The 24,209-nt window shown below is 37.1% G+C and overlaps 1 protein-coding gene across 3 annotated transcripts in view; it reads left to right on the top strand.

The window, feature by feature from the left end:
* The window catches only part of CTBP1 (C-terminal binding protein 1), a 249,605-nt gene that overhangs the window by 43,851 nt on the left and 181,545 nt on the right, over positions 1-24,209 (top strand). For 2 of the 3 annotated variants that reach the window (XM_069856488.1, XM_069856487.1), the window contains exon 2: positions 13,390-13,553. In XM_069856488.1, coding sequence (XP_069712589.1) covers positions 13,496-13,553 — 58 coding nt within the window. In that variant the 5' untranslated portion in view covers positions 13,390-13,495. Of the gene's footprint in view, positions 1-13,389; positions 13,554-24,209 lie in introns of those variants that run through there. The other variant, XM_069856494.1, reaches the window with a different exon arrangement.

Here is a 24,209-nt window from a genome sequence, read left to right on the forward strand (position 1 = left end):
TTCGATGGCTTCAGGAGCTTTGTTTTCCTAGCTAGAAGTGTAGCTAAAACCCATGAAGGAGTAAGCAGTAATCTACAGAGACAGTTCAGGAGTCATCTTGAGGAGGAAGTGAGGAAGTTATAACAAGGAGAAGAGAGGACAGCAAGTATTGTGAAGCTCTAAAAAATAAGGAAAATGTGAAATACTAGAGTTTCCCAGTTACAAAAGAAGGTTCCTAGGGCAGTTTTTTTTTCAGTGATTCCTGCAGATATTCTGTTGAACACATTTTGAGTAGTGTTTTTGGAGTAGTTGGCCTGTGGAAGTTACGAACAACTTGGGCTACTGATAATCAAAAGTAGCACAGCAAATCTTTCATGGAAGAAATATGTGTTTTCCCTCCTCTAGGCAATACTGCAAGGCTCTGTTTTTTCTGATTCCAGCCAACTATCATTCATTCAACATCAATGGTAGTACACCAGGAATCAATGGGAAGTTCATCTAATTTATGTATTTTTTTGTTTAGACCTTTTTAAAAGTCAGCATTGTGGCAGAATGTGCCCTGGAAAAGCAGCATGTGGTACTACTGAGGGACCTGCTGACAGGTGGTGAGTGGATACCTCCTCTCATTCTTGGTGACAGTGTGGCATTCTCATAGGCAAGAAATGTCGTGCTTCTCTCCAACAGGAGATCAATACGCTAAAATGGTTCAGAGTTTCTTGAGGAAGCATATTCAGTGTATAATGACACAATATGCCACTACTACGTCTCTTCTATGAGAAGTTGTACAAGGAGTAATTCTTTTTTTTTAGTTTAATCATCTGCTTGATAACAAGTTAAATTATTTGAGGATGTGAAGTAGTGGCTTGGGTGCTGCGTATAATGCAGCATTGTTCTTTTTTTTACTTACTTTCTTTTTACATTATTCTGTATTACTTTTCTCACATCTTTTCATCCAGAATTAAGAAACATTTTTCCTGAGAAATACAAGCTACTTTGTCTTTCAGTCATTTTACATCTTTTCTAAAAGTCCCTGCTTAGCTTGTGAGGGAATATTAGATTCAGGGTTTTGGTTTTATCTTCAAGATGTAAAATGTTATGAACTTGAGATAGTTTAAAACTTTCAGATAAAAACTGCCCTTTTCAGTACCAGGATCATTCTAATTAATCAAGAAGAGCTAGCCTTCAAGTTAATATAGGCTGGAAACTTTATTTCCTAGTGCAGAGTAGAACTGAAATGAATTTTTGTTAAAGACTATTAGAGTCTTATCACTTTACAGCTGCCAAGTGGACTTCTTGCTTGATCTTTCTTCTGTAAGAAGATACAAACCAGCATATATGTTCAAATAAGGAAACTAAAAAAAGCAGGCTGGCACGTACAGCTCTTTTCCCAGATATGAGAGAGAATAAACTGTGAAAATTTATAGTTACATCAGTCATATTGCAGAAAGATACTGAGATACTATGATGAATGTAGTTGTATTAAAACCTTTTTGGAATAAAGCAAACATTTGGACCTACTTCCTATGCCAGCTTTTGGGTATACGTGATGTAGGGAACTTGTGTTCTGATGTGTGTGTGAAGACGCTTTTTAAGATTTCTAACAACTACCTAATGACTTCAGTGAATGAAAATATAATTGCTTGTTCCCTCCTGAAAATTTCAGAGTTGTTTTACAGTCAGCTTTGCATTAAGAGCAGCTTGAAAACCAGGTGAACTGCTGCTCTGTGACATTCTAGAGATCTTGAATGGGACTTTTGAATGTAGAGATAAAGAATGCGATTCTCAAATTTTTAAGGCCCTTTCTCTTGAGAGAGAGTACATCTTGCCACTGTGTGTCAAAAGAAGCAGGGAGGGTTGTGGAATCCAGTTTAAGAACTCTACCCACTGTATTTCTCTGAAAAGCAAGTTTTACAGAACTCCATAGCGAAGCAGCCTGTAGTGACTCCACTACAGTTCTCTCCTCTGCCTATTCCACTGTGGAGTAAAAGAGCAGATGAGCTTAGATGCTGAATATAGAAAAAAACATAATCAATCTGGAAAATGACTAGTGTACACTAATGTTAGTTACACTATATCATATGCAATTGTCAGTCAGTTTCAGATGTGTGAGACTATCTAATTGCTCTTTTAATTCTTTGTTTTTCCACACTTAAAATTGAATTAAAGCGTACTCTATCCTAGCCACTAGCATTAATCTTCTACCTAAGTAATTCCTGTAATTGCAATGGAGATTGCTTATAGAATTTAGCAAGGTGTGAAAATGCTCTGTATTACTGTGATTGAAATGGGAGTGTAGTTGGCTGGAAATTTCTTAATGAAATGTCATATCAAGAGATGTAGATTGACACCAAAATGTGGGGAAAAGAATTACCAATTAAACAATTTCTCTGGTTGAGTATGCAAGTTCTGATTGCTGAAGATGGTTGGTGGTGCTTTTGGGGCTAAATAGCCATTTCTTGGAGCCCAATGATGAAGGAGCTGCAGTGGAAAATAATCTGGTAATTATACTTTTAGAAGTTTTTGTAGAGCTCAATAGTATTTTCTGTTTTGCCGAGTATGTATTCTAGTAGCTTCTTTTTTTATAGGTGCAATTTACAGCACTTGCAAGCTGATTTTGATCTGTAAAAGGTAGCATTGTGTTGTGGATGTGCATCCGTGGATTCCCTGTCATTGGAAGTATTCAAGGTCAAGTTGGATGGGGTTTTGAGCAACCTGATCTAGTGAAAGATGTCCCTGCCCAGGGCAGTAGTATTGGAAGTAGATGATCTTTAAAGGTCCTTTCCAACTCAAACCCTTCATTGCTTTATAGAACTGTAGGTGAAGGTGCAAAGATTGACAAAGGTGGCTTACATGAATATGCAAAGGGTAATACTTTTTAAGTAAGTGGAACTTGTCACTTGTTTGGTCTCTTGTCTTATCACCAAGTTCTTATTGCTTAGTAATGAGGGAAAACATTTTGGCAGTATCTAGTGTTACACTTGGAAAATTTTTCTTCCTTGTTCTTGATGTAGCTACACCTCCTCATTAATGAAATTCAGCTTTTCTCCTCACCACCACCCCCCCCCCAAAATCTAAAAGATTTATGTACCAGATGATTAATTTTACCAAAATCAGAATTGTCAAAGAAATGTAGAATAGCTATTGCTAGATTATTACTAATGATCTTGTATAACTTGCACAATTCAGGACATTTTAAAAGGTTCCTGGGAAATGCAGAGTAAGTGCATGTCTTATTTACCATTTCACTACTTTTAGGTGGTGGCAGTATTCTTCTCTCATTAAACTAGGAGAAGGAAATGGTCCATTGTTTTCACTGTATTTCTTAAAATACGCATGTAATAAATGTATGGCTATGTACAGTTTTTTAAGGTACTTCTGTAATTTATGTACTACTTAAAAATGTAGTTTTACCAGGACACTTACGTGAGAATTAATCCAGACCAGGTATCTTTTATTCTGACTGTGAAGAGTTGCTATAGTCTTAAGAGTAGGGGCTATAGTAATGAAGCTTTATCCTTGATACTATCTTTTTTCAACCAGATTATAATTGGAAACAGAGTCTCTGGAAGCCTAATCATGCACAGTGTCTCCCACTGCCCCCTTTTCTCTCTTTAGTAACTGAGGAAGAATTATAAAATCTGCGGTGTTACTTGCTTAAACAGTTCAACTTCCCTTCATTCTTTAAATGTATAATGTGCATTCTAATTAACACCAAGTATTACGAGATGAATTTATACTTACCTCCCAAAAACGCCCTATATGAAGAGTGTCTGATCTATCCAATGTAGTGTGGTAGTACTGCCCATTTTGAAAATACAGCATGCTAGCTTTTTGTATGGGCAAAAGTTTATATTCTCAGGTTTGCAAACGGCTTAAAGGCTGCTGTTGTGTGTTGCTGGCACAGGGCAGTAACATGGGCAAACTAAAAATGTGGTCAAGAACTGGTTTTGCCTCATTTCAGTAAGGTTATTGCACTAAAATACGTATTGGGTACAAAAGAAGTTTTGAAGAAATGAGGTGTGATCATATTATTTAAATATTACCAGTTTACTGTTCAAGGGTACTCAGTCTTAAAAAGTGTTTCCCCAGTACTTGGCGTGCTTTCTTACAGCAGAATGTGTGCAGGTGTATGACATAGCAGACTTTTTGGTGCAAAGACAACACCAACACAGGACACAGCTCTTTTTCTAAACTTAGTTAGCAAGACATAGTTTCTTGCCCACTACTGAATATAGCTTCTTGCTTTCCCCCCAATCCCAATCTTTTCCACTGAACCAGCTTATGTTATTTTAATCGGTAGTTTTAGCCTATAAAGCACAGGTTTTTGGATGTCCATATGCTACTTCTACTCGTAGGGGACCTGTGACAGAAGAAGCAGTTTCACATTTTAACTCGATGATCCAGTGGGTCCTTTCCAACCTAGTGATTGTTACATGTGGAGTATGCACGCAGTCCATGTGCCAGGCATTTAGATACGAGTTTGTATCTTTTCTTGGATAAAAAAAAATTAAGGGCAATAAATCAATAAAAGGTTAAAAGTAATCTTTTCTCCCTGCTGGTTTAAATCCTTTTGAGCAATAGAGATTCATGAAATGCACCAGTAATTGTTTCCTTTCCTAGAGAATTCATTAACAGAGGCATTAGCTTTTTTATTGTTGTGAGTGATGACTAATTCTTTGCATCCTGTTATGCTTTCTCAGGTGCATTAAAATAATACGTATTATTGATTTTGGATTTCTGATTCAAATAATGAAAACCTTGTTTTGTATTATTTTCTGTAGAGGCAGTTCAGTTTTGCTGCTGTTGTCTCTCAAAATCCCCAAGATTTTTTTTCATTCGTTTACACAGTTACCATCTCTTGCATCCAACTCTCCAAAAGCCAAGGGAGCCTTTCAGCTCTTCAGCCTGTTCAGAAAAAAATTGAGTGGAGATTGATCTCCTTTCAATGTAATTTTCTTTCATTTCAGACTTCAAAAAATACAGAAGTGGTTACTTGAACACTTATCTAACAACCCACTTATTTGGCGTTTTTAAATGGTGTGCCTTTGGGAGTTCTAAAGTACTTTGGAAAACAGCAGGTTATCCATGTGGGCAAGGGTGCGGCTGCTTGTGGTGCTTTACAAACCAAATCAGTGGTGAATGAAATGAATGCAACTCACCAGGCTCTATGTCTTAGGTCTGCAGGTTAGAGGCAAAGCCAGGAACTCAACATAGGGTGAATCAGATTCATAATCTTAGAAAGATCACACTAATCTCGTGATTTCTTGGTCTCTTCTCCCAAGTAACAAGTGATAGGATGAGAGGAAAAGACCTCAAGTTGTGCCAGGGGAGGTTTAGACTAGATATTAGGAAAAAATTCTTTACTGCGAGAGTGGTGAAGCATTGGAACAGGCTGCCAGGGGAGTGGTGGAGTAACCATCCCTGGGGCTATTCAAAAAGAGTGTAGATGTGGCACTTCGGGACATGGTTTAGGTAGCACGATGGTGTTGGGCTGATGGTTCAATTTGATCTTGGAGGTCTTTTCCAACCTTAATGATTCTATGATTCTTTAATTTTCACTTCCTTGACATCTGTAAGACAGAGGCTTTTCACAATGCTAGTCTTTCTGAAGAAGCTTGTGCTGAATTTGTGAAATGGAGTTTTTAGAAATACTGTTTGAGAAATATAGTTGTGATGTTGCTCAATGAGTGAGTGGTCTCTCACACTAAGGATATCTTTTAAATTTTACTTAAATGTAGGTGTCTTGGGCAGATAGCCTTTAATAATTTTCTAGTCATAGTTTGAGCTTCTGAATGAAGTTTTACTCCTGACCTAGAAATCTGAGCTAGCAAAGATGCTTCCCATCTGTCTGTAGTCATACACATCTGCAGTAATACATTTTCAGTAGTGAGTAATTTTTGGCTTCTGGATGGATCTATAATTGAGAGAGAATGCTACTAAGGGAGGAAAAAAAAAAACCCAAACAACTTATGTTGAAGACAAATATCTCATAAAAAGCTTGTAATGACAGAATTATTATCACAACCTCTTCAACTGTTTTTGCCATATTCCCTGTCACAAAGGCCATTTTATTATCTTTTGCCATAAAAATAAGGCTTAAGATTATCAAAGTATTACACTATATTTTGATACTAAAGTAGTTTGACTGAAGTTGTGGAAAATGTACAAGAAGTTATTTTCAGTGTTACAAAATAGTGGACAATAGATCAAAACTCCATAAACTTTGTTTTAATGATGTGCTGACAAAGGAGTATTCTTGGCCTTATTTTGAACATTTTTATCAATAGGAGAAAAGCCTTCCCTGATAAATATAGTAAAAACTGCTGATGCAATAAAAAAAGAGATGGAAATACTGCAGTGCAATACAGTTTGCTTTGACAAACTGTACTCTGTCAGTGAATGTTCGAATTTTAGGTCATAAATACAGAATGAGAGACTCGGCTTGTACTCACAGCACAGAGAACCCCATCCTAAAAAGAAGCAGGTTTGTTTGCAGTGGTGATGAATAAACTGCTGAACCAAATGCAAGGTCTTTTCATCTTAGGAGTGATCCCATACCTCGGAATGTATCCGAAGACTGTGAAGGAGAGTAGTGGTTCTGCGTTGGACACTGATGGAACTGCTCCTGCAAGGCTGTGTTTTGTTCTAGCACACACAGAGCAGTATTTCAGTGACTTGCTGTTGAATTTAAAGTTTGACACAATTTAGGATCAGAAATGTGACTTACTAGGAGAGTAGCAAGGAGCTTGGTCTCTTCTGCAAGTAGATCAAGTGATGGCTTGGTGATACCGAAGAGGTACGTGTGCAAAGAACATTAGGATGTTCTTCTATCTGCCTGGCAAAGCTAAATGAAAATCTGATGACTGGAAGCTTGAGCTAAATTGACAATTAAGCAAAACCAGTCAGTAGCAGAGGATACTTGTTGGTGGAAAAGCATACCATGCCAGTCTATGGCACTGGTGGGTTTTTAATTAGGGTATTTTTCTAAATGTCTCTTCTGATCTGTATTGAAGAGATTCTCAGTTTGATAATTCCAGTGGCATCTTTTAGGCATACTAAGTAGTTTCATTTTTATTTTGTGATAGCGTGTTTTTTAAGCATCTGTGTGAACAGTGAACCTCACTTTCTGCATGGCTGGGTAAGTTCATTTTGTAGTATATTTCTGCATTTCCTAGAATGTGAGGTGTGCCCATGCGTCACAAGGGACTGCGGCTCCACCTGCCCTGTGTCCTGTCTCCAAGATTGGGCACTAGTGGATGCTGATGGAAAGTATTTCTTCTGCTCGTGCTTTTCATGAAACATCTCATTTCATGACAACTGTTGCATGCTGAACTAAAGGGACATTTGGTTGGTGTATCATAGTGGAACAATTGTGATGTATAAGAACAAAGCAAGCATGTGCTGATGATATTTCTTGCCTTTGGCATTTACCTGCTCATGGATTTCTGACCTGGGTTTCAATTGTGGTCATTATTATCAGTGATGACTAATGGGTTTTCCATGAACTTGTCTAATTCCTTTTAAGAACCACTTAAAGTTTTGGCATGCAGGACACCTATGGCACCAGATTTTACTATTAAGTTACATACCCTATGACAAAGCTGCCTGTTTTTAATGCGCTGGCTTACTGTTTCACTGTCTGCTCCCTAGACATTGATTTGAGACACGGTGTGTATTTTAAGTGTGTTTGTTTTATTCACCACAGTGGTATCTTCTTCAGACTGGGAAGTACCAGCACATGTCTTTCTCCTTTTTCAGCAACCTATTCCATGCCTTGGACTGCACTTACTGCCTGTCCTGGCACTTTTTTTCTGGTTCTCCATCTTTTTTGAAATAGATGCATCTTAGGTTTAGGTAATGCCATTATGTTTGAGGTTTTAGTCCTTTTCTGAATACTATTTAACATACTTTTTGGTGGCTAATTCAGTAATCGCTTCACTTTTGTGATTAGTTTATTGATCTTGAAGCTGCCTGTAGAGTTTCTCTTAGACTGTACTGACATCTAATGGTAAGGCAAAATGGCTTAATCATGCTGAATGGCAAGATAAATTGTCTGACAGGCAAATATAATTGTATATTTTCTTCTTAATGCGGTATTAATTTTTGTAAGGCAAGATAAAGTAACTTCAATTTCTGCAGAGAAAGTCTGACTTAATACTTTTTTCTTCTGGCAATCAATCTCTTTTCTGCTTTTTGAGCCACACTTAGTCTTAAAGGCAGTTTAAATCTTTGCAAGGGTAGTTTTGAGTATAGTGGAAGTGATGTGCTGGTTTGATACTGCAGAAATTTTTAACGTAAGTCACAATATCTCCAGAAAAGCCTAACAGCATGAAATAAATCCAAAGAAATCCTGTCCTACAGAAATTTGGAATAGGATATTTGAGTGTGTTTGTAGCAGTCTTCCTATTTCTGCATTTTGAAGAAACATGCAAACAAAAGTCTTTGTCTTTTTTTTTTTTCATGCTCCTAATTGAGGTTCTTCTATATTTTTTTAATTGGTCACTTTTCAAAATCCTCATAAGTACTGTTGAATAATACTTTTGAATGAAAAGAGTTCAGATATTAATCTTAAAGTTATGTTCTATTTTTTTGTGTGGTACTTGGAAGACATAAGCATCACCCAGCTACCACTACGAACCACCACTACTCTGATAAAAAAATCTTCATTTTGTATAGAGCCAGTACTGCTGCTACTGACGTTATAAATGTTCAACTACAAATTGTAGAGCTTTTCCAATTAGAATGTTTCTCTCATATATTGTCAGCTTTATTTTTCCCTTTCTCAGAGTCAGAGCCCATCTCTTTCCTTAGATTCAAAAAGTTGACTTTACTATGGAAATGCATTTTTGCTTTCACATGAACATTAAGTCAATTTCTCTGACTTAGGGCTTTTACATACCATTTTACTTTTTGCTGTTTATCAACTTTATACTATCCTGTCTTTTGCCAGACTCAAGATAGGCTGTTCTGTACTAGGGAAATATTTTGAAATTTAGATAAATTTCCATTTCTCAGTAATAGCTTGTCTTCAGAGTACGTTGTAGTCTGTCCTTTTCCCCCCAAAAGGGGCAAATCTGAAACTTGAAACTTAATTTCTAAGGAACATCAATAATTGTTATAGAGTGAGTAATTCCTGTGTGTGGGTTGTTTATCGAGCTAGGTTTGGAGAAAAGCTTATTCCTTCATATTTTGGGAAGAGCGAAGTCCATAAAATGGCCTTTAGAATTTCAGGGTGTATAGTTTAAATTTCTATTCCACTGCTTGGTTTTTAGCTGTTGTAGCATGGAATATCACAGGTGTTAAGATTGTTTAACATCTAGCCACAAAGCTAGTGTGCATCCTGCTAGTCCTTCTGGTCATTTCACTGAAGACTTGGACATCTATGGGTGGGGGAAGTTGAAAAACATCTGCTTGGTGAGCAGCCCGTTACTGTGGGCAATGGTGTCACCAGTGGCTGTGACAGTTTTGCCATAAAATCTTAGGTACGGCTGACTTGGATATCAGGAAGAATTTGTTTATGGTGAGGGTGATGAGACACTGGAACAGTTGCCTACAGAAATTGTGGATACTCTGTCACAGGAAGTGTTCAAGGTGAAGTTGAATGGGGGTCTGAGTAATGTTATCTAGTTTAATGGCAGGAGGGCTGAACTGGATGATCTGTTTACTAGCTAAAATGAACAAGTACTGCAAAAAGTATAATGATTTAGGATAATGAAAATGATAATATTTATAATGAGGAATAGCATTTTCATTATTGTTACTTCTTCCATGGCTATGCAGAATGGACATTTTGAGGTTTGTGAGGTGCGATGGACAATAGAGATCTTCTTGATTTGGATGGCAAGGAAAGAAATTTAAGTTATCAAAAACTTGCAGCACTGGAATATGGAATATCAACTTGCCTACAGTTTTTCGTACAATAGAATTTTTCTTTTAACTTTTGAAAGTAGATAGTAGAAAGAAAAAAAAATTCAGTAACTTAATGTAGTTTCAGACTGAAGAACATATTGGAAGGGTTAATTTAAGTGAATACTGAGATTCCTGAGAGTAACATGAAGCTTCACAACTTTATTCTGGGCATGTTAATGATCTTTCAGTCTGATCTACGAATTTTTGTTCTGGTTTGGGTTTCTTATGCGTTATCATCCAATTTGGGACAGCCTCTGAATCCTTCCTTGTGAAGGAAGCTGATAGTGAGGCAAAGGTAGGAGCCAGCCTTTTGTCTTTCCTGGCTGTATAGGTAAAAGTCTGTGCTCAGAAGAGTCTATACTCAGAATCTTTTTGTGAGTAGGCTAACTAGTCAGAGGCTGTGTGATACTGCTGACAGTTTTTCTGGTTAGTTTTCTCCACCTGTTTGAATTTAGCAGAAATATGATCTGATCCATGCCAAATTCTCCCTTTAGAGTGGTGTGAAGTAAATAGTCCTGCGCGGCTTGCTGCAACCTTTTGGGTTTGAAGGGAGTCCTTCCCTAGCAATTCGGAGTGTGTCTCGACCTGCAAATATGTGTATAATTAGCCTACTTGTTTGCCTTTTTAAACAATTTAAATTTCTTAGTTTGCTTCCTTTTCATCCTCTTTTTTTCTGAATGGAAGATTGTGGATTTTGAATGGGTCTTGCTTGAAATATTCTCACAGCTTATTTTTATCCTGTACTCTGTTAACCCCTGCTGTCTGTTTGAAAACTGAAATCAAAGTTGACTTATTTACTTATCATTCCTATTTTAGCCTGTAGGATTTGCTCACTCTCCTATAAAAATGTCGAATATTCTATTCTCCTGTTATCTTAAAGTCTCAGAGTATAGCTCTTCCTTTCTCGAGAAAGAGCTAAATGCTCCAGATTGCAATGCCCAGAGGCATATTCTCTTTATAAAATATTTTTCAAATGCTGCAATCATCTGTTTAACTGAAAGAAAAAACTCTAATGTTGATTTCAACAATGTATATTTTAATCTAAAATTTGTACCGTTGAAAAGGGTTCTGTACATTGATGGTATCTCGGATGGCTTTCTATCTAATACTTGGCATATGTGATAAGCAGAATATATTCTTAAATCACGTGAATTCTCACTTTATCTTAAAATATTGAATTACAGAAGTCTGATCTTAAACACTATTTGGTATTTTCTGTTCTGATTTTTAATTCATTGGGCAGTGTGCTTGTATTTTAAGTGAATTTCACACACAGTTATTCATGTTGTGGTTAGTAATTGCAGTAACTGATGTTCTCATAATTATAAGGTTTTTGCTGGGAAATGCTTCCCGTATCATCTTCTCTTTGTGTTACAACACGAAGTATAGTGAAACTGTATGAGGCTTAAATTTAGAACTGTGTTAACATGTTCATTTAATTTTTTTTTGCTAAAAATTCTTTTTCCATTTATGACCACTTACTAAGAATAAAAATAATCTTGAAACAGTGTTTAAAAGAAAAAAACTTCTCAGTTCATATGGTACACTTTGAAGCTACTGTAGACAGATAGAAAACATCTGGTGACACGTTCAGTGGTAGGTCAATAGTTACAGATGGTCTGTTTTTCACAGCTGTCATCCAGTTTTGCATGTAGAGTTATTACAGTGGAAAAAATCTTTTTCTGAATGAGTAAACAAAACAGCACAAGGAGAAAGCCAGCAGGTAAACATGTTTCTACAAGATAGGAAATTAAATAACCTATAAAAAAAATTAAACCAAGACTAGCATTTAAAATGTTCATTATGTTCTGGTTTCTGTTTCTCATTCTCTGGATTTTTCTGTGGAATGAAGGAGATAATAGGACAGAAGTGATAAGCAAATAAATTGAGGACTGGTTTGGAACTGATCTGCTACAAAAGTTAAGAGTGTTGGCTTAAGGGAAGGCAGGTGGCTATAGCTGGCTTTAAGGTTTTAAAATGTGTGTTAGATTTGATGTAGTACTTCTGCAGCCTTGTGACAGTGCCACATTCAATACCAAAGAAAGCTCTACTTTTTAAGAATAATCAACATTAGAAGTTTTCTTTTAGATTTCCCCAAAAGGCAAAATTGTTCTCGTTTTTTTAAAGAGAAAAAAATGGGCTTATGTTCTTCACCAATTTTTCTTCTCCTGTTCTTGATGGGATCTTATATCCAGCTGGAATCAGATGTTATGGAGAACAGCAGAAGAGTCTTGAGTTTGAGGGTAAAGAAGTGCGGAGGGAAAGTGAAGAGGAGGATGAAGCTGAATAGTGCTAAAAGCATGATGAACATTGCACGTTACCTCCATTTTTAAAGTAAAATAAATTCAGAGAAAGGAGCTTTTTCTGTCCAAAAAGAAAAGTCCAAATGCACCGAGCTCGGTAGTGCTGGTCAAGATACCTATTTTAGTGCAAATGTTCCTGATATTCAAAATACTTTTCTCATTTCACTCAGAGTGCATGAATCTTCATAATATGTTGATTAAATGTGCTTATGTTTGGTTTTAGAAAAGTTTAGCCTCTAGAAAGAAATGAGAAGATTTCTAGGTTGAATCACTTGTAAGGCTATTTCATGTCCTCCACTGATGTTGTAAACTATTGGACAGGAATAAATAGAACCAGGGAAGTGGATTCTTTGGCTCATTTTGATATGCGCTGTGCTTGTAAAACAGCATTCTGGGTTTGCTTCTCCAAGTCTATTGATATATTTCAAAGTGGATAAAAGTGGTGCTCTGATGATGCTTTTTGGAGGGTCTATATACGTAGCTTTATCCTGACTGCTACGCTCATGTGCGTTTCTATATCTACTTCTTTGTTCAGATTCTTCTTGAGGGATTTTATCTCTCTCCCTATCCTCCTTCCTGCTTTTCAGTGGTTTGGCTTAAGACGCAGACTGCTTTTTGCAATACTCTTATGCTGCCTTGCACAGCTCCAAGGTGTCTTAGAAGTGCTTAGTTGTATGTGCTGCCAAAGAGCTTGCCTAGTCATGCATGAACCTGCTTTAAATGCCATTTGGTTAACATAGATGTTGGTGTTTTGCGTTGTCACTGTGATGCATTCCCTTGGGTCTATGCCCCTTAAATTATATCCTTCAGCTTCCAAATATCAAGTTTTGGCTTATTGAATTGTTGAGAGCTTAAAAGTTAACACTGAAGAGAGTGGTGTACCTGTGCTTGCCCTAAACAGTGTCATTAGCTGGTGGTGCGTTCAGAGAAAGGGAGGAAAAAGTGTTTTGAGTGTCCAAAGTCAGAGGACAGCAGCTGTCGTGGAGCATTTCCTCTACTGGCTTGTTTGAGCTGTGCTATGTGTTTGCATCTTTACGTGTTTAGATGGCACCTTGTTGTAAAGTACCAATTTACCTGATGTGATTTAAGAACTTTGGGTTTTTTTCTTAATTTCTTAAATTACATATAGATCCTCTTTCTGGAAAGAAAAAAAAAATCTGTATTTTAAAGTTTATTAAGTTTATCTTTCTGTTCATAGGTGAAAATAATTTAAGAGAGGACGGTAAGCATTTCTGACTTGTGACTGGCTTAAGAAGACCATCACCAAGCTGTGTGGAGACGTTCTTTGAATTCTATTGACTCTTATGTCTCTGATGGACAAACACAAAGTGAAGCGGCAACGTCTGGATCGCATATTTGAAGGTTGGACATTTCAATTTCTCATGTTAACTGTATTAATTTCATGGGTTACTGCTGTTTCTGGAGACTGGAACTCTCTTGTTCATTCTGTGTATTTTCAAGTGGCAGTTCCTGTTGAAATGGTATTACTTGTGTGCCGGTGCTGGTTTTGGGTGACAACAGATCTAGACAAATAAAAGCAGCTAGTGTGTGAGCTCTGTGCTGTTCTACAGTTAAGTTTGCTTTCGTCTTAGCCTTTTATAACATTCTACCCAAATGTTGTGAAAGATCGTGGTTTTATGTAAAATAACAATTGCTGAAGGATGAAATGACCACATAATGCCCTCTGGGTCTTTCCCTTCGAGCATGCTTCATACAGGTTGATTGAACAGCCTGCATATGATCCTAGGAAAGGAGCAGAAAATAGAATGAAAACAAAACACAAAAAAGTATCCCATAACTCCCTGAAACTTTAATGACTGTTAATAAAAATAGCCTTAATTTTAGTAAAAGGAGGGTCATTATTTGGGTCTATCATTGCACCTTGTGTCATGAATGACTGAATTGTGTATTCCTGGTGTTCATTCCTTATTTGCTTTTATAGTCTGTGTGAAAGCAGGTTCAGGGATAAGGCATGCTATTTTTAAGAATACACGTGCGTGATTTGGGCTAAATGAATTTTTATATTAAAATTTTAGCTTCTCCTTGAAATGCACGAGAATGGTTAATTTCTTTACCAACCCATTTTGATATGATGGGAGAAAGTGTACAGACTTCTGGCAGCATGGTCTCTGCATCATGTCTAATACTGAAGCAGTTATCTGCAGTTGAAACATTTGCTTCTCTGCGCGTTGGTCTTGAGACTTTTCGGAGCAGCTGTGTTGGTGTAAGCAGTCCCTGGCAGCTGATTTCTGTCCTTGTTTTTTCCTCTTTCTTTGTGCCAATATGAGTGTAACCATGTAATGAGCTAGACTGAGAAGACGATTCATGCTAACAGTAAACTTTGTTGGTATATTTTCTGTTTAGGTAAATTCCTTAGTCCAGGTCACTGTTAAGTTGACAAAGCAGTTGCATTGAAGGGGGCAGTTGGAAAGGATCAGTGAGGGGTGCTGGGAGCATCTACCCTGGTATAGCCAGATAAAGAGGCATTTTGTCAAAGTATCAAACGGTGCAGTTCCATGTTTGGTTTAGATGATTAATCTCCCTGTCAGTCTCTCCTAAAACCAGCCAAGCATGCCCCTGATTGCCAGGTCTAAACTGTTCTCATATCCCACCTAGACTCGTTGGCGAGGCAGTTTAGTTGACTCTGTTCACTGGAGACTAATCACTGCTCAAAGAAATGGGGAAGTGGGGAATGTCCCTCTTCCTGGGCAGCTCAAATCAGCTGGAAATTAATGAGGGGCGTGCTGATGCAATGCATGGTGTTCTTTTCTGTTCCCAGCTTCAAGGTTTTAGTCTTAGGTCTTCATCCTACAGTCTCTGTATCAATGAAAGGGTCAGATACAGAGAGCTTTAACTTGACAGAAAGCTCAGTTTTTTATTCTCTCTTTTTTTTTTGGCCCATGTTAGTGAACTGAATTGGCAAATTGAAAGGAAGGAGAAACCTGTCCTTTCTGATGGCAGTTGGCAGTTAAACTAGCTCAACCCACTGTGTGGAATTTCAGTCTCGTTTTAAACTCCTTATATTGATCAACAGAACAACTTAAGAGGAAAATAGTCTATGATTACATGTGAAGGAATGTTGTCAGGGACAGAGGTGACTGAGCCACTATGACTGTTTAAAGTAGTAGCTTCCCCCCAGGCTGTGTATTCACATCTAGTGATGCTGCTTGATCAGTGCCTTTTGTCTGCCTTGTATTTTCCCAGCCCTGCACAATTCGCTGCATCGTACTGGTAAAATCTGTGCGGCCATGCAGTGTAGGGAATTGATCCATTTGAAAAATAATGTCGAAGAAGTTTTTTTAGCCACCTCTGCTTCCTAATCCCATTTACAATGTGCTAGGCAAATAGCCATGTTGGAAAAATAGAGTAGGAAGACCGAGCAGAAGATGTTCCAGAGGAGAAAGGGTGAAAAAATGGACATGAAAAAATGCTTAAAGTTTTATGGTTATGGGAATCCAATTTGGCTCTTAAAAATGTCCGAGCTTTTCTATATGTATGATCCAATTCAGGTTTTAAAATTAAATATGTAGAGTTCTTCTGATATATATGCCTTCCATAACATGACCTAAATATTTTATATTTTTGTAATACATGTAATGTTTTACAAAGCTCAGGAAATTTAACAAGCTGTATAGCTATTAAAGGCGGTTTATCTTGTCAGCTGTTTTGTTTGTCAGTTCATGTGCGGCTTTCTTCTCTTAACCTTTTCCCCTCATGAGAGAGAATTATTTTTAAGATGCATTTTCTTTTTATTTCAAGTTCCACTTAAACAGCTACAATGATTAACTATATTTTTTCATAAATAGTTTACATGAAAACTTGGGATGGGCAGACATTAATATGTTATTCTATTTGTGAAGAGACACCGGTGTCATTTTAGTCGTGACATACAGCATTTCATTACTGTTTGTAGTCCTCTTTGAGGAGGGGATGATAATGAGCTGAAATTCAGTTTCTGAAAAATGAGTGGTGTCTCAAAATAAAAGGCTCGTGTTAGGAACATGTGCAGAGTTGCCCACAGCTTTGTGGAGTTAATGGTTTGCCATGGAGACTCTTGTAAGTTAGACAACTGCATGCAGAATGTTATTTGAGTTAACTGCTTTCCTGTGGCTTTAGGTAATTTACACACTTGATTATAGTAACTAATCATGCAAATTAAGCAACAAATTGAACAGGCATGAGTGGATTTACTATCACCTTGTGAGTTAACAATAGTATGATAGTAATAGTACTAAGATTGATACTCAATGCAGGAAAAAAACCCTGGTTCTATTACTTTGGGAGTGATTAGTTCTCTTTTAATGTAGCTGAGTAAGTAATTTCATCTGTGAGGTACCTATAATTCCATTCAGTGATTTCTTAAATATGAAATTGAATATTTGCTTTTAATCCTGAAACTCTTTGCATTTGTATTTTCTTGCACATTTCAGTGGTCTGCTATGTTCTTGCGTTTTATTATTTCAGAAGGATGGTATAAAATGTGCTTTGTCATTCCAGTTTATACAGCTGGATAAACTAGAGTTTACTTAGGTGATGGAAATTGAAGACTGTCCCTTGAACAAGTCCAATACTAAATTCTGGTTTCTAACTTCCACCAGTGGTTGTGAATTTTACTTAAGCATGAGGACGTAATTCTAGGCACATTCAGATGCTAATGTTAAACCCACTTCACAATTTATAAAATAACATTTAGGATTCTTCCCTTGAAGATAAAAGTATCAAGGCATGTGAAAGAGTAATTAATTACTGATTATATTGTTCTTTGTCCCCCTCTCCGGTGATGCTGGTGATTGCAAAGCATAATTATAGTAGTATACATTTGGCAGAACAGTTGGAGGTGTCACAGTGCAAAAATAAAATGTGTTCATTTTGTGGGTAATTTGAAACATTCTGAATGTTTTTGGCATTTTGAGAAGTTGTTATCTCTAATTAAGGTATTATTGTACTTTATATTGTAACAAATCTGTAAACAGTGCTGTTTATTTGCTTATATTCTAGAATTCTGTAATTAAATGTGTGTCTGTTTTATTGACCGTTGCTTGGAAGTTACCTTGGATATCTGACCTTTAGAGTTTGCTGGGAGCTAATAGCTGAAGTAGGAGGGCGGCAGAAGGTGGCTACAGTGCAAAGAAAATTTTAGTTTGGATTGTCTGTGAATGGGCTTGACAAGCACAATGAATTTACTTGAACTACGTTATATTGTATAGTATATACTTCTCAGTCAGCCACTGCTTTTAGTGGGGTTCCAAGCTGTAGGAAACCATCTCTGTTTCTGTCCTGTTTAAAGGGATGAGAAAATGCTGTCTCCTCACACATCTCTTCTTGCTTGTTTACACAGGTATTGGGGATTAAACAACTATAGCACAATACAGGAAAAGTAACTGCAAAGTTGTGAGAGTGACTTTTCCAGCTTGATGATTGCTTGAAACCAGAAATTTCTTTCCAGAGCACCTTGTGACATTTATATCAAAGGCTGTAGGAAATTCAAGTGCAACAAGTCTGTGAAGACCTTGTGTACCCCCAGACAGATGTTATATGTTTTTCTGGTTCTGGTTTTGAGGAATTAAAAAGCATCTTTGCACATGTTAGAGCTTCTTGACAATCATTAGAAACCTTTCTCATTTTTATGTAGCACTGGTTTGCATCTTAAGGTAGTTCTTTAGATACACGTTGCCTTTTCCTTTTTATAAGTGCCCAGAAGAAAACTCGGAGTGTATTTTAACAGTACTGGTTTACTATCTAAGAAAAAAAGAGAAGGTCAGGATCATAAATTGGAAAAGTGCGTGTTAATGGGATGGATTTCTGAGATTTCAGGTGAAATCTCTTGGTTTTGCTGTTATGAAGGGCAGCCTTTCTTTGGCAAAGTCTGATTACTGGCAAATGAGTAAGTGTAATGTTCTCTGAAGGACAGAAAAGGTGCACAATAAAGGAATAGTTTCTCTCCAAGGATGCGATTGAGGTTTTCTTTCTCTATAAGAAAACATCTGTGTCTTTAAAACTTTTTTACTTTTTTTTTTTTTTTTCTGCTAGCGGTGCTGTACAGTATGAGATTTAGTAAGATGTATCTTCATTTCATAGTTGATGTGGTATATTGACAGTTCCAGGAGGAATGCAGAGAAAAAAACAGGTAGGAGCTGAAATCTGGTTTCTTCATTCCAAATTGATAAAGGAATATTGAAAGAGAGTGACTTAATTTAAAAAGCATTTTCTTTTTCATCATTTTCTTTTCGTGTGCATGTAATAGGGAGCTTGGTGATTTGCAGGTGGGGAGTATCAGATCAACAAAAACTGTTATTTAATGGCCAATGCTGGAGGTTATCTAAATTGTCTTAACTGTTATTTGACCCATTGCAGTTGCAAAATTAGGCAGGTATTTTGCTTATTAATGAGGGAGATGGCTTTCTTTGGCAATGCTTGGGATTTCCTTGAATTTAAAAAGGATTTTTACTAAAGTTGGTACGTACTGTGTAAGTTGATCTGTAAATAAAAGGAGGGAAGAATAAATGTTTCCAGGCAGTATGTTTAGTTCTTTCTTAAGTGGGAAATGCATATGTCAAGTTCTTTGGAAAATGAGCAATCACTTCTCTTAACTGACATCCAAATTTGAAGGTGTCCATAGTTGTCCTGCTGCAGATATCAAAGAACGAAAGAAAATAATATGTGCAGACAATTGTAAATTGCATATAGTACTTTATAGTGTTTTCTTTCTGCATAGTGACCTCGACGCTAGGTATGCCAAATAAGCCAAGTGTTTCTTACAAAGATGTTAATGGGCTGCCTGGCTGCTTGGGGCAGATTTTGGAAGAAGGATTATTGAAGGATTAGGGCAGCAGAGGGAGCTAAAAGATTCCTAATATTTTATCATTTGATATTTCCTCAGTGAAAGATGCTCCTTTATCAAGTAGCAATTAACCTTTGCAAAAATGTGATTTTTCTAATCTTAAGTGTCTTCAGCAAATAAATAAGGATTTTGAACTGGAGAAAACTCCTTCTCTCCCTAGCAATCCACTGCAAATTAAATTAGGAATTAGGTGGTAAAAGCCACCAAAATCTTTCTTCAGGAACAGCCATTAAATCTTTCAGCTGTAACAACTGAAGGTGCTTAAGCAATTGGAATATTCTATGAGTAGCCCAAATTACTTTAAGTGTCTTGAAATAAAAATGCATGTGTTCTTTTGTTGCATACGAGGGTGTTTTAACAATTCAACACCATTTTTCTGTTTTGCCTGTAAGAACTTTGGAAATATTTTAATCAGCATGAAATAGAGAATTAGGTAAAGTATTTCATCTGTTATGTGTGTTATCTTCAAAGAACAGGGGGCTATTCTAAGGACTAAGTTAAGTTGACCTTGAAATAATAAAACAATAAAAAACAGTGCCAGGAATATAATAAGATCATTTGCCACTCACCATGTTGAGGGAAGTTATCTGTGTGTTTGTAGTATGTTTACCCCAGTGCAAAACTATCCTTTATCTCATTACAGTTATAGTTGAACTGCTTATATAGGCTTCTGTTTGGTTTTTGTTATCCTACATATTCAGTATTTACAGTGCAAGATGTGTTGGCTTTTTTCTGGATTGCTGCAGTAACCTGCTTTTGTAATTTCAATCTTCATTCTGCACTACCTAAACAGCTTTTGAATTTTCATGCACTTAAGCTACTACAATGTTAGAGGTGTTACCAGTAACAATGTGAACTGTATGAGAAAAAAATTAGCTTAAAAGCTCATTTTGCCCTAAATGATGCTGAACAGCAGCTGCTAATGAAAAGCATCATTTTAACAAGAAAACTGGGGAGAGAAGCTACATAGAAAACAAATTTAATATTTCAAAATTTTGCTAAAAGATTCAGGTCACTCATTTAAGTTATGAAGTTTTCAAAAAGAAAAGGTATGTGTTTGTGGTGTCCAGCATTACATAATTGATCTGTGTAACTCTACAGTTATTTACTTTGGTATATTGAAATAAAATATGCTGCTTGCTTGCACCAGACAGTCGCTATGTTCAGCTGGATATCCAGAGATACTGTTATAATAAAGTCAAAATAGTTTTATTTCATGTTACTGTTAAAGACAGGAAACAGTATAGCTTGAAACTAATTTTACACGGTTTTAATATCATATGTATTTGAATCAGAATCTAGTACTTAAGCACACCTAGTGATCTAATTCTTGAGTAATCTTTAGAGAATTTAAAAAACTTTTTGGACTAGATATTTAGCTTTTATGCACTGCAGCTGAGTGCCTGGTAAAACTTTCAAAAGCTTTAGAAGTCTAAGCACTTGGTAGTAATACAGATTCGTTTCTGCCTGGGGCCAGGGAAGGTGCTCTGGAAGCCCTAGATTTATACGTTGCTTTACACTCTGCTCTGGAAAACTGTACAAAGATTAAGTGTCTAGGTAAACATGCTGAAAAATTTAAATAGTCATCTAATTAAAGCAGGCTTGTTCAGCTTTCATAGAAGCAGTTCCCATCCTTAGGGAAGTGCAGACTGAGATGCAAAAAAGGGTTTTATTTTGTTTCTTTCTTCAGTGCAGGCAGGATGGGAGCGTAATTATATAAGTGGAAACAAGCAAATAAAAGTGGAGACAGTCTCTGCTGCTCTGTCCTTGTTCCATGAAGTCAGTACTGAACTTAAAAGGTGCCTCTTCTTAAACAGGAGAAGAATGTCTTGCAGAGTTCTCTCTCCTCCTTAGAAAAGTCATTGCCATTTGATGGACAGGTCATTTGGAGCTAAGAAACCTGTGGGTTATCTTTTAGCCCTTCCGAGTCAGACAGAAGGTTAGAAAACAAAAGTCACCTTTCCATCTCTCTGCCTTTTCTTTTATTTTTTCGACAGAAAACAATCAGTGGGGATTTTTGGAGTTACTGTGAAATAAATAACAGCAGGCTGTCATAATACTCTTGGAATCCCTTTAAAAAAATGAGGCTTTACTAACTGGAACACCTGGTATTTGCAGCAGGTAAAAGAGTGACTGTTGGTACCACTGTAGATCCAGGACTGTGCGGTGTTTGTGACCCTGCTCATACGCTTAAGTAAGAAGATTCCTTCTTCCTTCCGTTCCTGTGAGAACTAAATTAATTTGAGCACAACTTTGAGTAGATGTAGGTTTGTTTTTTTTAAAGCTAGAAACTAGCTCTTTGAAATTACTCATGTTTCTTTTTTCCTGTTGCTTATTTTTCCAAGGAGCATCTGATGCACTGAATTTTTAAACTGCTTATTCTGCTAATTAAATGGAGACGCAAAAAACCCCGATAAAAATTACAGGCAGTGTCAGTAGGACAGCAGAAGATGAAGGAAACTCATTATTCTTCTGGTCCTACCTGTATTTTTCAGAAAGTTTTCTCATCTACTAGGTGATGACATTCAAATACAAATAGACTATGACTGACTGCTGTTAACTGCTAAATAAGAATAACGATTAGTGTTAATTAAATATGAGAAATGTCTCTTTTTGTCAAGGAGTGTACATTTGAAGAAAGAGTTTTAAATGCTAATAAAACTTTTTCCCAAGCAGTTTTATCACTATTTCTTGTTCCCCACTGTTTCTTTGTCGAAGATTGCATCAGTCATACCCATGTGGTGTTTTTTGGGGTATCAAATACCGCTTAGGCAGGTGTTACTTAGTTTCCGCAACATCTGCCAGTCATTTTTTGTTGTTGTTAGTTTATCTAACCTGCAGATGGTCATGTTTGCTTGTTTGTCTAGTGCTCCACAAACTCCCATGCTTGTTCCTTGAAGTGCTGCTCTGTGCTTCCATGCAGACACCATCAATTTATCAAACTCAAATAATTTAGTAACAGTTACTTCTTCTTGCAATAAACAAAAGCAGCTGCTCTGTTGCTATCCTTATCTGCATGAATGCATAGATTGTAAAGGGCTTTCCTGACAAGCAAGACAGAAGTTTAGAGTTTCAAACTGGAATTTAGGGCATGTAAGTCAGCACAACTAGACGCTGATGTTTAGAAACAATATAATAATGCGGAGAGTGAATTAGTTACCATAGTAACTGCTTTTTTTTAATAATTCAGCGGGGCGATGGATAGAAGGAGCTCAGAAAGAAGTAGCATGTGTCTTAATTACATGCCTTGCAATGTGAGTGGCTTTGTTCATCATAACATCAAATTAATTTCAATATTAACAGATTGAAGAATGAGCACCTAAGTTTTAATCTGGAAGGGCAATAAGAATGATTTACATTTTTTTTGATTCCTATTCCCCCCACCCACACACTCCTCTCAGAAAAAAATATGATCGCATTTTACATTTGTTTAGGGCAACATAGCTTATCAATTTCTTAACAATAAAACATGCTCAGTATGTTGCATTGTAAGCATGACTTCAATCTATGTGCTGTGATTTGTTGCCTGGCAGTTGTTAGCAGCCTAGCAACACGCTTTGGTCCAGATCTGCAGAAGGATATAGACACCCAAAGTTAGGAGCTGTGGGGAAGGTAAGTGTCTCAGTACTTCAAAACTCATCTAAAATCTTCAGCTCCTTGAAATTCCTTTGTACTTTATGGATGAAGTTTAAGTACCCTCCGCTCTTTAAGATAATCTTCATTTTCTTTCCTCATGTGGGTTTGAGCAGTTTAATGTGCATTTTGTACTTAAGGCAGGATCCTAAACAGAACTAACTCCTTTGGAGCAGATGCACATCAAGCGGGTCTTCTGCAGCAACATAAAACAGACGTCACCCCATTTTACTGAAAGAGGTGCTCTATTCGAGAAATTAATGCACATTGCCTCCTGTCCCAGTATCTCTTGGAGAACAACAGTTGTCTAGGTCTGAGGTGCCTGGGTGCTGGTGAGTCAGTACGTGTCTGGGGACTGGCTGCTGTCATGGGGGAGATTACTGCTCATCTCTTGCTGCAGCCTTTCACAAAGCAGGGCATTCAGTTTGAGTCTGTCTTCTCATTTATATGCCACTTTTTTCCTTAATGAAACGTGCAGGCACTTATTTCTCCTTGAGACTACTGGCGGCTTTTGGTTGAAACTGGCTAGTGAGTTAAGGGATTTAATTAAGGACAGCCCATCTGGTAGATGGACAGGCGTGATTACGTGAGCCTGGTTTCCTTTGAAAGATCCGAGAGGTGCTGGGATAATTACATACACAAACAAGAAGTGCTAACTGGTCATTCCTTGGTCAAGGGAGCACCTTCTATCACTGGATTCAAATCATGTTCCCTCCCCTAGACAAGGGAGTCCTCTATTTTTTTCTCCAAAGGGGCATTTAAGAGTGGCTCCTCAGTAGGTAAGAGTGCCTGCCCAGGAACAGAGAACCTTTGGGTTCTACTTCATCATCAATCCAAACATGATTAGTTCATTACCCCCTTTCTGTATGATTTGCTGCTATCTACGTTCCAGGTAGTGCAAGACTGAGTCATTGTGCTAGAAAGCAAATGGAAAACTGAGCTCAGTGATGACTGTTCTGATTCAGGAAGGGAAATCTAAGCTTCTCTTTCTTTTGTGGATGGACATTTAAAATTGTGGACTGTTTCTTTTCTCTGCAGTGAGGCCCCTATTCCTGGACTGTTCTTGTGCTTGCCTCCTCCACTCCAGTCTCATAAGAAACTCACCCTGATAAAGTATTTATAGAACCAGTATGTCATACCTCCAGACCCACGCTTTCCTCATTCTTTCCTTATCTCTTAGCTCTATCTTAATAAAATTAAATTGCAATGTTTTTGAAATAGACACTAGCTTGTTTTGAACTTTTCTTGGATCCAAATCCTTCAGTGGAATTCTGAAATGCTTGTTAATATAATCTTAGAGTTTACAAAAGCCTTTCCTGTTTAATTTTCGAGTGTCAGTCAGTGAAACCTCCCAAAATATCAGAAGATTAGTTGAGTTCTGCCCCTTGTCCAAGATGTTGATGCATGAAAGTAAAAGGGAGTTCATTCCACAGCTGAAAACATCCAGTGAAGAATTTTTTATTTAGTGGCTTCCTTTTATCTGTGTTATTTTATAGGTTCCTTGTGATTACAGTAATCAGCAAATGCGTGGCTGCATCCTGGAA

This window comes from Phaenicophaeus curvirostris, chromosome 4 (genome assembly GCF_032191515.1).
Source record: "Phaenicophaeus curvirostris isolate KB17595 chromosome 4, BPBGC_Pcur_1.0, whole genome shotgun sequence".
Lineage (NCBI taxonomy): Eukaryota > Metazoa > Chordata > Aves > Cuculiformes > Cuculidae > Phaenicophaeus > Phaenicophaeus curvirostris.